The sequence below is a fragment of the Danio rerio genome, chromosome 14 (assembly GCF_052040795.2).
Source record: "Danio rerio strain M-AB ecotype USA chromosome 14, GRCz13ab, whole genome shotgun sequence".
NCBI classification, from domain to species: Eukaryota; Metazoa; Chordata; class Actinopteri; order Cypriniformes; family Danionidae; genus Danio; species Danio rerio.
Genome location: NC_141034.1, coordinates 31,155,200 through 31,169,173, shown reverse-complemented (window position 1 = coordinate 31,169,173; position 13,974 = coordinate 31,155,200). Strand labels below are relative to the sequence as shown.

Sequence of the window (13,974 nt, the reverse complement as noted above, 5' to 3'; positions counted from 1 at the left end):
ATAGCACTTAATTAATGAACCATATATACTATATAATAATTGAACTTTTTTGTACTCAAACATAAAATATATGTTCATTCATTCATTCATTCATTCATTCAATCAATCATTCATTCATTCATTCATTCATCCATTTATTCATCCATCCATTCATCCATTTCATTTAAACTAAAAAGAAAAAGTGAAAAACATTGATTGATACTTTTTTCTATGTAACATTTAAGATACATTAAAACATACTCCTAACATTAATTTCTTAATTGCATTATTTTATATTACATTATATTATATTGTATTGTATTGTATTGTATTATATTATATTATATTATATTATATTATATCATATCATATCATATCATATCATATCATTTCATTTCATATCATATCATATCATATCATATCATATCATATCATATCATATCATATCATATTATATTATATTATATTATATTATATTATATTATATTATATTATATTATATTATATTATATTATATTATATTACAGAAACCAAATGTCCCATCCAGGGATGCATTTCCGAAAACCATGGTTAGCCAACTTTGCAAGTTGCATTGTTACAAACATAGTTTGTTGATTTGACGTTTCCCAAATCCATCATTCCAACGAACATGCACAAACTGCGTGGCAAACTTAGATGCTTGCAACTACACCTCTGGAGCTGTAGAAAAATAGTTCCTGGCCGTGTTCTATTCCCATTTACCCCGCTATGCCATATTCGTTTAGAACATTCTAACATTTAAACTTGGAATTATAAAATACAAATAAAACACTAAAAGTCATCTCTCTTAGGTATAATTTTCTTTCAAAGTATATTTACAGTTCAGTTTTAGTGATATCCATGTTTAAAATTGTGCTCTCTTCACAGTGCACTTTGAACGCAGCCGTGGCTCATTACGAAAGCTATAGGTGACCTATTATTTAAAAACAGAATTTGAAAATTGTGAAAACTAAAAACATAACATACGTTAATGCTTTAAATTTTTAGTAGGTTATTAAGTAAATCTCTGTACTGCATATGACATGGGTCTGTTGCTTAGAACAGTTCAGCAGTGGTGTCAAATTGTAAAAGTAAACTTAAAAAAAAAAAAAAAAAAAAAAATATATATATATATATATATATATATATATATATATATATATATATATATATATATATATATATATATATATATATATATATTCATTCATTCATTTTCTAGTCGGCTTAGTCCCTTTATCAATCCGGGGTCGCCACAGCGGAATGAACCGCCAACTTATCCAGCAAGTTTTTATAATTCACCTGTACTGCATGTCTTTGGACTGTGGGGGAAACCGGAGCACTCGGAGGAAACCCACGCGAACACAGGGAGAACATGCAAATTAGATTAGAATATGTGTTAGCTTTTGTAAGTGATTTTATGTTTTAGAATAGAATATGTAATGTGCTCAATAATATTTATAAAGGAAACATAGGCCCTGTATGCGTCATTTACATATATTTCAATTAATATGGAAAAGGAATGCATGTTTTTACCAAACCTAATATTGGATTTTTTTTTTAAATGCGTGTGCGTGTAAAACAATATAATTTGCATTAAGAAATGATGCGGTTTTTCTCTAAAGAAGTTGTTACCACCCCAATTAGAGCATTACTATGGGTGTTTTACAATATAAATAATGTGGTTCAAATGATGGATTTGAGACAGAGAAACTACTGGTTTTGGGAAACACTTGTCACTTAATTGTTCTTTTTCCAAACAATGCATCATACTATGAAAGTTCATTTGTGAGTTTCGTCGTTGTTTGGGAAATACACCCTAGTATAGCAGTACCAGTACATTTGCTAATCGGCTCATACATCAAACTCAATAAAGTATTCTGAAAATGTAAAGATGATTATTATAACCTGAGAGTAGCATGGTTTCTTAATTTATTTTAATTCATTTATTTTTACTAACTAATGTGCAATGGACATAAACAGCTAAGCAAACATGTTTTCACTAGTGTTCTGTCAATCTGGATTCTTTTTTTTAATACACAGTAAGCACACACAAATACTTTTGATTTGCCTCCCAAGAAGTTCCTACTCTCCTTAAGGCTTTCAGCTGATAAAACTACAGTATGAAAAAAAATCCTTAATTTGGTGTGGATATTCTCTCTTGTCATGTTCTTCTCCTGTCCTCAAGGGTTTTTAACTGTGCTCATATCGAGTGCACCAATTAAATACATGTTAAATTTGCATACATGGCTAAAACGATGCTAAACTTTGATCAAATATGCCACAGTGTACCCCCTCAGTGGGTATGATTTGCCTCAATGAACTCCGTGAGACTCATTACATGATCATTTGCATTTCAATAAAAAAAATAAAAATAAAATAAAAAGTGCAACTCTTAAACTTTTGCCATGATCTCTAATGAAACTTTTATTTTTGTGCGAAGATCTCTCATTTCATAAAGTACAGAGACCAAAAGCAACACTGACTCCTCGATTCAACCCATTGGAGAAATCTGTTGTTGATGGTACAGAGCTTGTTTTTTTTAAGCTCTTCTGACAGCCAAATAACGTTTAGACAGGAGAGAAAGAGAGAGAGGGAGCCCGCACGGAGAGATGATGTTCTATATTTATGCAATTAGCCCTCTAATTGGTAGTAATGGGTTTGCACATGCTAACATAATGACTTGAGTAATCATCTCTGTTGCATCCTTGATGTAAATCCCATCAAGATATATTCAGGTCGTGTAGCTTTGCTTAACAGCCCTGTCACAAATTGTCATTTGTGCTCATTGTCTCACTGTGTCCCTGACCGGGAGCATCCCATACACTGTCAGATAACGTGTTTTCAGTTCCTTTTTGCATAAATGTCGCTATATGCCAGCTACATGTCTGTTAATTGCATTTTAGCTGTTGTCGGTCCCTATGCGCAACAGGATTTATTGTCAAACAGGCTGTATAGATGGTGAGATGTCACTTCACAACAATTCCTTTTTCAGTCTTCACTTTCTATTGCGTTTAAATGAAGCTCAGGTTTTGGAACAACACCTATGTGGTTTGTCATACAGAAGCATTCTGATAACCAGTTTCTGACGACAGTGTTTGCAGGGAAAGATTGAAAATATCTCGAAGCATTTGCACTGCTGTAATTACAAGTGTGAATCAGCCGGGGACTTCAATCAATAACCATTGGCCATTTCGCAAAATGTTTCAATCTTCAGACAATTTGCTTTAAATGCAGGCTGTTATTAGAAGCCCTATTACTCGCAGAGTAAATAGGCTTGACATTTCTAACCGTATGTTTTGTGATAATGTAAATATCATTTACCACACACAGCATTCAATTCCCAACTGATCTGTTGGAGATTTTTGTGGTGACGTTAAAAAATACCACTTTACAATAAGTTCTCGTATGTTAATATTGATTAGCTGACATGAAAAAAAAAAGCAAAATATTTGTTGTGTTTTTGTGAACATTTGTTAATGCTGTTTAATATAAATACGTTTTTTTGTAATCATACTGTAATTTACTAATTAATCTAAAATGTTTACTTCACCACTGACTCCATGCGAATCTCCAGAACTCAGATGAAGACATTTTTAATAAAACATTAGGGTTTTTGGTTCACTGAATGTGTATTCACCAAAAGCTTTGATATAAAGAGATCAAAAAGACAATCCATATGAATTGAGGGTTTTAATCCAAGTCTTCTGAAAAGACAAGGTGAGCCAATATATTAAAGCTTTCATTCACATAGAAAAATTGATCAGTGAACAATGTGTACAGCATTTTGATTTGTTCAGGGAAAATTAGCCATGCTTGCTTGATGCAAACGGACCAATGAAGTTTATTCTTGCATGTCACATGGCACCTAAGCCTAGCAAAAGTCAATGAGGTTTGTTCTCACACACCAAGCAGATATCTCTTTTTGACTGATTAATGTTTAATCGTGACAAACATTGACTAGTAAACTCAGAGTAAACTATTTTAAAAGTTGTATTAAAGTTTGGGCCTTCTAAAAATAATATTTTACATACACAATATTTGTATTATATTATAAATATGAATTTGAATGTATTAAATGGGATGGCCCATTGAGATGAACTATCTCGTTTTGGAGGTGGTCGCTAAGAAGCATCAAATTATTTAATCTTAAAGATCTAAGTGATCTGTTTGTATTCAGATTCTGTGATGTATTGTTGTTCTAGGCCATTTAGTGATTTATAGACAACTAATGATACTTTAAAATCTATCTGAATGTAACTGGGAGTCAATGTAAAGAGCTGAGGACAGGTGTTAAAGAGGTCCAAAAATGAAAGATTCTTTCATTTATTCTCTCTTTAATTGTTCCAACTTCCATTTTCCTTTGGTGCAGTAGTGCTGTCACCTCACAGCAAGAAGATGGCTGGTTCGAGCCTCGGATGGGTCTGTTAGCCTTTCTGTGTGCATGTTCTCCCTGCATTCGCGTGGGTTTCCTCCGGGTGCTCCAGTTTCCCCCACAGTCCAAAGACATGGTACAGGTGAATTGGGTAGGCTAAATTATCCGTAGTGTATGAGTGTGAATGAGTGTGTGTGGATGTTTTCCAGATATGGGTTGCGGCTGGAATGGCATCCGCTGTGTAAAACGTGCTGGATAGGTTGGCGGGTTATTCCACTGTGGCTGCCCTGGATTAATAAAGGGACTAAGCCGAAAAGAAAATGAATGAAATGAATAAATAAGCTTTTAAATTGGAATTGGAAGTTGTTTCCAAAAAAATACGATAAATTACTCCTGAAAAGACTAAATGTCTTAATTTTAAAAAAGAAGGAATATTGTTCCAGTCAAAAGGAGCTTTAAATTGAAAGGAGCTACGGCCACTTTCAGTTGTAATTCTTGGAACAAAAAAGTAATTCTGTCGCACATGTCAAAGAGATTATGAAGAGGTAAATGGAAAAAAACTGCTTCAACTAAAATAAACTAAAATAAAGACATTTGTAGGACTAATTACTAAAAGAATAAATACTATAAATTGTTTGAAATTTTGGGTGGCGCAGTGGATAGCACTGTCACCTCACAGCAACAAGGTTGCTGGTAAGCCTCAGCTGGGTCAGTTGGCATTTTTGTGTGGAGTTTTTATGTTCTCCCCGTTGTTCAAGTGGGTTTTAAACACATGCCCTATAGGTGAATTGGGTAAGCTAAATTGTCTGTTGTGTATGTGTGTGTTAATGAGAGTGTATGGGTGTTTCCCAGTGATGGGTTGCAGCTGGAAGGGCATCCGCTGCGTAAATCATATGCTGAATATGTTGGTGGTTTATTCCACTGTGGTGACCCCAGATTAATAAAGGGACTAAGCCGCTGTCGCCTCACTGCAAGGAGGTCACTGGTTCGAGCCTCGGCTGGGTCAGCTGACATTTCTGTGTGGAGTTTGCATGTTCTTCCTGTGTTTGCATGGGTTTTCCCCCACAAGTCCAAACACATGCCCGTATTGTCTGTGAAATGTCCGTATTGTATGTGTGTGAATGAGAGTGTGTGGGTGTTTCCCAGTGATGGGTGGCAGCTGGAAGGATATTCGCTGTGTAAAATATATGCTTTATTCCGCTGTGGTGTCCCCTGATTAATAAAGGGACTAAGCCGAAAAGAGAATGAATGAATGTTTGAACTTTTTTACTGTGTGGGTGAGTAAGTGACATCATTTTCATGTGAGCCAAGCACTTACACAAACAAACAAAATGTTTGACTAATTTATCATTAGTATATTTCATTAGTTCATCATATTAAATATTGTGAAAACCTACTGTTGCAAAAATTCTGTCTCTCACCCACAAATGCTCGGTTCTCTGACAAGTATTTATGTAGTACTGTATGTGGAGACCGGAGCACGTGGGGTCTGATTCTTTTTTAAAAGCTCGACGGGAGAGTAGCGATTCCCCCTGAATACAAAAAGCACTTAAACAGCATCAGAGTGAGCCGCTGCCTCCGGCTGACGAAAGCATTCAGCGCTGTCACCCACATCAGTCAAGCAGTACTAGTCCCTGTGGAGGAGAAACTGATACGGACTACATCTTTGGAGCTGTTTAATGTGAAATATCACATGCGAAAAATAGTAGCTCTCCTGGCTGTTGACATAGCGCCACTGACAGCTCGTGCTGTGCCTCTGCACACTGGAAAACAGCGTGGCTTCAAAACACCTTTTACACATAATGTAATTGCGCACATACTCTCCGCTGCTTGAGCTGATTGGCTTCACACATGCACACACATACACACAGACCTGCTGGGCAAATGCACTAAAGGTGTTTACGTGCTTCTCAGTGAATGTGTTAGGCCCGCTACATGTGTCTGCCTAAATGCGCATGAATCTGTCCACAGTGGCGTGATTCTCTCGGCCCTCAAAAGAACAATGGCTCTGAAAGACACCTCCAATTTCCAAAGCAGCTCTGGGGTGATTTACAGCAGCCTCCGAGAGCGACCTGGCCAGGACTCATTCTGCTTGCTCAGAGAGTGAGTGAGCGGCATCATTTTTCCTTAATGAAGTTAGTGACCCTCTGAAAGGTGACACGTTTACCGCTCCACTGATTTATGCACTGATGCTCTGAGGCAGACTATAGCAGAGTAATACTGGGAAGATGTGGCTACATCTCTCTCTATTTCTCTCTCTTTCTGCTTTTTTTTTCATTCTAGATGTTTTATTTTTGTGCTTTTCAGTTCAGTTCACTGATATTAAAACAAAGTGACATGCAAAATTTGTTCCAACACATAGTAAGCTGCCTAATGTTCTGGTTTTCACTTGTATGCTATGACATGCATACAGTGCATCTGACATAAATAATCATCTGCATAATACACTTGTAGTCATTTTTAAGTGCATTTTCTGTACTTGCAGCTTGAACATCTTGGATTTTAGTACTAATTAATTTGACAACAATAAAAAAAAAACAAATGAGACAAAATTGCTACAAATTTTAACCCTGTAAAGTGACATTTATGTACTTAAAATATAAGTATTTTATTTGCATTTGTAAAAGGTAACAATGTTGAAATAAATAAAATTGTGTAGTGTGCTAACCAGATCAGTAGTTAGCAATGTTACTTAGTATCTTGTGTTGAAAATGATTATCAAATATATCTGCATGTTTATAGAGTGAAAATATAATATTATAATATAACATGCCTGACATTGTTTTTTTAATAGCATTTTATTTGTAATATACATGAATAACCAAAATAATTTCTGTTTACAGGCACAGTAGCACAATTATAGTAGAATCATATGTAACCCTTTAGCCCCACCAAGAAAAAAAAAATGGATTGCATTTCTTAACTGTCATAAACTTAACTTTCTTAAACTGTCTTTTTTTTTTTTTTTTTTTTTTAGCACATCCCATAATTTCTAAAATATCAACCTCTACCAAATGGTAGATATGTAGGTTTGTGGTAAAAGTACCAGAATTAATTCTTATACTATGAAAAATCTGAAAATATGAAGTGTAAGACCAATTTGTTTAAAAATATATTCAAAACATAAATAAAACATTTTTAAATACCAAATCATCTTTATTTCTTTGAAGTTTGCTATAAAATATGTCAGATTTTCATTTAATATGTTTTCTTGTTTTTTTTTTTTTTTTTTTTTTTACTGGCAAATCAAGTGCAGTAGTTGATTATAACATGATTATAGTTCCTTGATTTTATTTTATTCTTGAAATGACATTACCAGTCATTATTTAAAACAGTTCAAATATGGTTAACCATTTGGTAGAGCAAGCAGTTAAACGAATAACATATTGATATTTAATTATTTCATACATTAAAAATAAATAAGTGCTGTCGCCTCACAGCAAAAAGGGCACTAGTTCGAGCCTCGGCTGGGTCAGTTGGCATTTCTGTGTGGAGTTTGCATGTTCTCCCCGCGTTCATGTGGGTTTCCTCCGGGTGCTCTGGTTTCCCCCACAGTCCAAAGACATGTGGTACAGGTAAATTGTGTAGGCTAAATTGTCCGTAGTGTATGTGTGTGAATGAGTGTGTATGGATGTTTTCCAGAGATGGATTGCAGCTGGAAGGGCATCCAATGCGTAAAACATGTGCTGGATAAGTTGCCGGTTCATTCCGCTGTGGCGACACCAGATTAATAAAGGGACTAATCCAAAAAGAAAATAAATGAATGAATGAATGAATGAATGAATGAATGAACAACAAATAGCTGTTTATTAAGTTACTGAATGAGAGATTGGCTATAGAGTCAACTATTAAAGTTTTTCCCTTTTGGCTACATTATAATAATTCATTCATTAATTAATTCATTCATTCATTTTCTTTTTGGCCAAGTCCTTTTATTAATTAAATAAAATATTATTAACTAAATAAAATATTATTTAGGTCCTGCATAAACCAGCTTTCTCTGCTCACTGTTCTTTCACATTGTTTGTTTGTCAGTGTTTATTTGTGTTTACAGTGTATTTTTTTGACAAATCAGGCAGGCAGTAAAGGCTACCGACAAACCAAAAATCATATTCAAGTACTGGTCATATGTTTAATTACATATAATGTTATACTTTTTTTTTTAAATAGGATAATGTTTTACTTAATAGGATTACAAAAATAATGCAAAATGTGTTTGCTTTAAGTAGCAAAAATGTCATGATCAGCATACTACCTCCACCGCATTTTGGAAAACCCTCCTGAATTACTTTAAATTTGTTTGTTAACAATCTGGCCTAATTTCAATCAGTTTCTTTAGCTCAAGCAATATGATTCAATATACGGTCACACTTTATTTTGATGGTCTGTTTGTTGAGTTTAAGTTACATTTCATCTACATGCCAACTAATTCTCATTAAAATTAGAAGTACACTGTTAGGTGGGGTTAGGGCTAGTGTAAGTTGACATGTACTTGCGAAGGTTATAATCAGTTAAATGTCTGTTGAAGGAGCAGTATCAGCCGATATTAAGCAGACAGTCTACTAATACTCAAATGGTCTATCAAAATAAAGTGTGTACTCAATATACTGTGGGTTTGTGCATCATGTGCGGTTTCCACAACAAAGGGAGCTGAGTGACGTTGCTCTACATAGATGCGGGCCGTAGGTGATTTCCCTCTAGTTCAGCTTCAGGTACTTTACACTTTCACAACAAAAAAAGGAAAACAAAAGCTAGCATACCAGCATCGTTGATGGGTTGACTGCCAAAGCGATGTGTTTTCAGCTGTTGACCTTATCTATACCGCTCCTACTAGTTGAATGAACTGTTAGTATGCATTTACATTAAGTGCATAGAGACCGCTACACACACATACACACACTCCGACACACGCACACACACACGCACGCACACACACACACACACACACACACACACACGCACACACACACGCACACACACACACACACACACACACACACACACACACACACACACACACACACACACACACACACTGTTTAACACTCAGATCCCAGAAGTGCTACTAGTGTGGTGGTTAATTGAGAGAAATCTGAACTCTGATGCGCCTGAACTGTGTTTCCGTGAATTTACATGTTGTTTACCTTTGAATGGCCAGAGAGCCAATGATTGTGAGGGGTGTAACTTTCGTGGGGTTTGTTTTTGTATATTGATGAAATGCTCCCTGTTGTCTTTCATGTAGTAGATACTAATTATGATTCTTATTGCAGTGGATACATTTTTCTGTGAGTGTGAAATAAAGAAATCATGATATTTTTATAAAACTGTTTATTTTCAATGTTGGTTTTGAGCGATCTGTTGGTGGTAATATTTCAGTGATAGAAAATATAAATATTTCAATACATTTGGTGAATTTGTGTAATTTTTGGTGTATTTTGTTTGTTATGTTTAGTATAGTTTGTAGTCGGTGGCATAGCTATCTGGGCTAAAGTTAAATTTGTAATATATTGACGGATTTATTCAGTCTGGCACCACAACAAAAAGCAAAATATTACAGACTTGGGGTTTGAGGTAGTGCCACCGTTACATATTTGAATTATGTACATTTCAGTTTCTGCTCATCATTCATACAGACAAACCAATGCATTGCCATTGAAAATGTCATTTCAAGCATTGAATAGGAAACAGATATTTTCATGATTCTGAAGATCGATAATATGTATAGAAGCTTTCAAGTGGTCATTTAATGAATTATACTGTTCCAGTGCCGTAGGTAACTTGAATACAGCATAGTGGGGATTTCTATATGTATTGCTCAAATAGTAAATCAATGTCCTAGCAAATACAAGGTCATGGGTTTGATTCCCATGAAATGCATGAACTGGTCAAATGTATTGAATACACTGTAAGTAACTTTGGATAGACGTTTAAATATTTATTACATATTTCTGCAGCTCAATATTTTATTTGCATGATATTTGGAACACAAAAAAGCAATATCTGTATTGGCCCCTGGTGGTAAAAAATAAAAATAACCCAAGCTTGTTGTGCAGAAGAACCAGTCGCTTTGAATTATTTCTAACATCTTTACTTATGCAAATATGCTAAATTATTTCTAGATGACAGCTTGGAGGGGGGACCAGCATGAGTACAGTGATGTTCACACAGGGCTCTCCTTTTCTTAGCGGGTTAAGATATACATGCGCCGCTGTAGGGCTCTCATCTGCCTCCGAGAGCCCTGTTTTACATCCTAATTATTAAAGTTGACAGGCTTTATGGCTGGGGCTCAATACTGGGTCCTTTTCCTTGGCGCATCTCGCATGTGATGTCAGAGTAGGTTTAATGAGATAAGAAAGTTTGAGTCCTGTAGTTTACAGTAGTCACATTGTGTTGCTTGTTGGTACAGTTTGCTGCGCCTAATACAGTACATGTCAGCTGCGGTAACAACTAGGCGAAGAGGGAAGAATCGCTTCTTTATCTTAATTGACTAGATTTAAGTGGAAGACATCAGCAGAAGAAAAGTGCGCCACGTACACTGCGATTAAAATAAACAATAGTTTTGGAGACGTTCATTAATTCCTTAATATGTAAAAAGCCAATCTCAGGCACAAACAACAGAGACTCATCGTTTTTTTTTTTGTTTTTTTTTGAGATTTAATTAAGCTACAGGGAATTCAGCGCATATTGTAGGTAAACACTCACAACCATGGGAATACCATTTAAATTAAAAGAACCGCTGTTGTTTTTCTCATTACGAGATGAATTAAACATTTATCACTGCCTTTCATTTCTTTCAGAGGATGACATTTACAGGTCACCTTTCAATAGTGGCAACGTCTTTCCTTTTTTTTATTTTGACTGTCTCCAAGTGCCTCAGCAATAAGAGAAAGTATGATTTATTTTGTCTTGCATGTTCACCTCCTGACTGTGCCCCGGCATTTGTCATTGTATCATCCACAGCTATTGAAGTGAACCTGCAGAAGGCTCTTGCCGAGGCCTCGGAGACCTGTACCCAGGAATGTCTGATCCTGGGTCATTCTGACAGCTGCTGGATGCCGCCAGCGCTGACCCAATTCCAAACGTCCAACGCCACCACTCTGCCCTCCTTTGGTTTTCAGCAAAGCTGGGCACGGGGGATCAAGCCAGACGGGCGTCACACCCTTGGCAGGTCGGTGCCCAAAGATGATCTGGACAAAGGGAGCAACCGGCCCCAATTCTACAACACACTTGAGAGACACTGCAGCAAGAAAGAGGATCCTGTCAAGGTCATCCCTCTAGCCAGCTTTTCTGCCACATCCAGCCCCCAGATGTCCTCGAGCGGAGGAGCCTTTCTGCACGAGCATCAGCTGTAAGAGTGAGGGTAGGCCTCAGAGAACGGCATAATGAGAGTGATATGAAATGAAAAGCTGATGATTATTAGCATCTGTCAAACAGGATGTTTTTAAACACAGCAGAAGTACAGTAGTGAAGGACAGTAGCTTTTGAAATCCTTTATGAAACTGAAACTTGTACAGTAGACAATGGTAGATATAGACCAAAGTAGCTTCTCAAATTACAAAAAAAAGAGAAAATGACAAAAAAAAGCGGTGTATAATGTGTCTTAGTGACAGATTAGTGGCAAATGAATTTAGCTTTACTCTTGATCAAAAGGGACGTGATTTTTATTCATTCTTTTGTGCGCCTTTTGAATGCAACTTGACATACAGTAGTAAAATACTTGTAAGTATGTGCTGCTGGAAAAACTCATTGCATATGTTTACATGCACAGCAATATTCCAAGTAATTATGAAACAGCAAGGAAAAAAACACCAACAACTCATGTAAGTGACATGCTCTTGTTATTTAAAGAAAATATTCCACACATTATCCGTTCTCACTTTAAATCCTCATGCATGCACGTCTGCTTTTCAGCAGTTAGCGGTCTTCGCAAGTTTAATTGGTGCTCACTAACAGCAAAGTTTCTCCTTTTTTCCCTTTCTTCTTCTTTGTGAACACACACACACACACACGTAAACAAAACAATAAAAATTAGCCTCCAAGTCAAGAACCGCATTTGGAATATTATGACGCATGTAACCATAGTCAATAAGGTTAAGTGTAATGTGTGAGCGCTGGGTGACTGCAGTATTTCTTTCAGCTTCGTTGAGGTGCGTCGTTTCCGCCTGAGTCAGTTTAATTCTGCTAAAGAGACCTAGTTCCGTGCCCCTGAATGTGCTGCTTACTCTGTCAAGACTACAGATACAGCTAAGCCTCTCTGCAAAAATTAGCCTTGCTCTGTGTTAACACGTAGAAACTTTTTATATATTAGGGTGATTTTTTTTTTCTCTCCTCTTAAACTTTGACATTAACTCTCTTCTCCCTGGTGAGCTTAGAATCTTCCTCTGATGTTCAGCGTGTTGGTAGTTTCCATGCATCTGACACCCTTTTACTCCCATTATAAAAAAGCTGGCTTATTTTCAGCATTATCTCATTAGCTGAGGCGCAGACATGGCTAAAAAGACATGCTTTGTTTTTTCACACTAATACATCAAGTTTTCCTTTTGATATATACAACGTATACACCATAATAAGTGCTATGGAACCAATTACAAGAATCTCCCAATAGTGTAATTACTTTGATCAGTAATCAACGTAACCGTTATAGAAGCAGAGTGCTGCTCTATAATAGTATAATTGGCTACCTTTTGTATGTGTGTGTGAATGTGTGCGTTCGCTTGCTACCTAAATGGTGCACACTTCTTTTTTAAACTCACTTCAAAAAATAAAAAATTAAAAAAGCAGATTTGTGAGATTTATATATAATGATGTCAAAGAAACAGCCTTAAGATGTAGATGTGTATTGTATGGATGTAATGACTGCTAATTGAAGTAGAAGTTTGCTTACAATCGTGTCACATTTCCGTTCGATATATATTCAAACAGAGACATCAAGTAATCTCACAAAGAGGCTGTGCGGGTTGAGAAATCAGCACAAACTTAATCACCGACGCTTCTCCTTAGTATATATACTGATGACACAGAAATATTTGGGTCAGTGATCCAAAAAATTACTTCACTATAAAATAGTGTACGTGCCAGCAACACGAAGTGTGTCACAGCGAGACGTGTTGGAGTGTGTTGCTCTTGATGCGAGAGAACTGACAATCACTCTGGCAGCTGTTCCCTCAACAACAGTAGAAAATCTGTCGAACACTCTTGATTAAGAAGAATAATTGCAGTGTGGGACTCTATCAGCGAAAGGAAGCTGTGGCCTGGTCTTACACTCAAGCTCTCGCAAGTCTGCTAGCTGTGACATTATCGCTGGGACCAGAAATGAGGACGGCGACTCAGCTCACACTCTTCTAATCCATACAATAGATCGGAAACGCTCAGAAGACAAGGTCTGGAATACAAATGGTATTGCATAACACTGCTTAAAATCTGTAAAAATCTACTTTAAAGATTTTCATACGATTTTTAGATGTTCAGAGCATCCAAATAATTAAAAACAATGGCTTTTGAAGAGGAGAGCTTTAGACTTCACATTTACAACACTTCTGAAATATACAGTACAGATGAAGGCAAAAGTATTCATTAAAAAATTGTATTATAAATTTTTCAAA

The 13,974-nt window shown here is 36.2% G+C and overlaps 1 protein-coding gene across 5 annotated transcripts in view; it reads left to right on the top strand.

Annotated features, from left to right (window-relative positions):
- Positions 1-12,091, top strand: part of pcdh11 (protocadherin 11) — a 330,597-nt gene extending 318,506 nt beyond the window's left edge. For all 5 annotated transcript variants that reach the window (XM_087281537.1, XM_087281538.1, XM_087281536.1 and 2 more), the window contains one exon: positions 11,333-12,091. In XM_087281537.1, coding sequence (XP_087137663.1) covers positions 11,333-11,724 — 392 coding nt within the window. In that variant the 3' untranslated portion in view covers positions 11,725-12,091. The remainder of the gene's footprint in view (positions 1-11,332) is intronic.
- Positions 12,092-13,974: the final 1,883 nt, after the last annotated feature.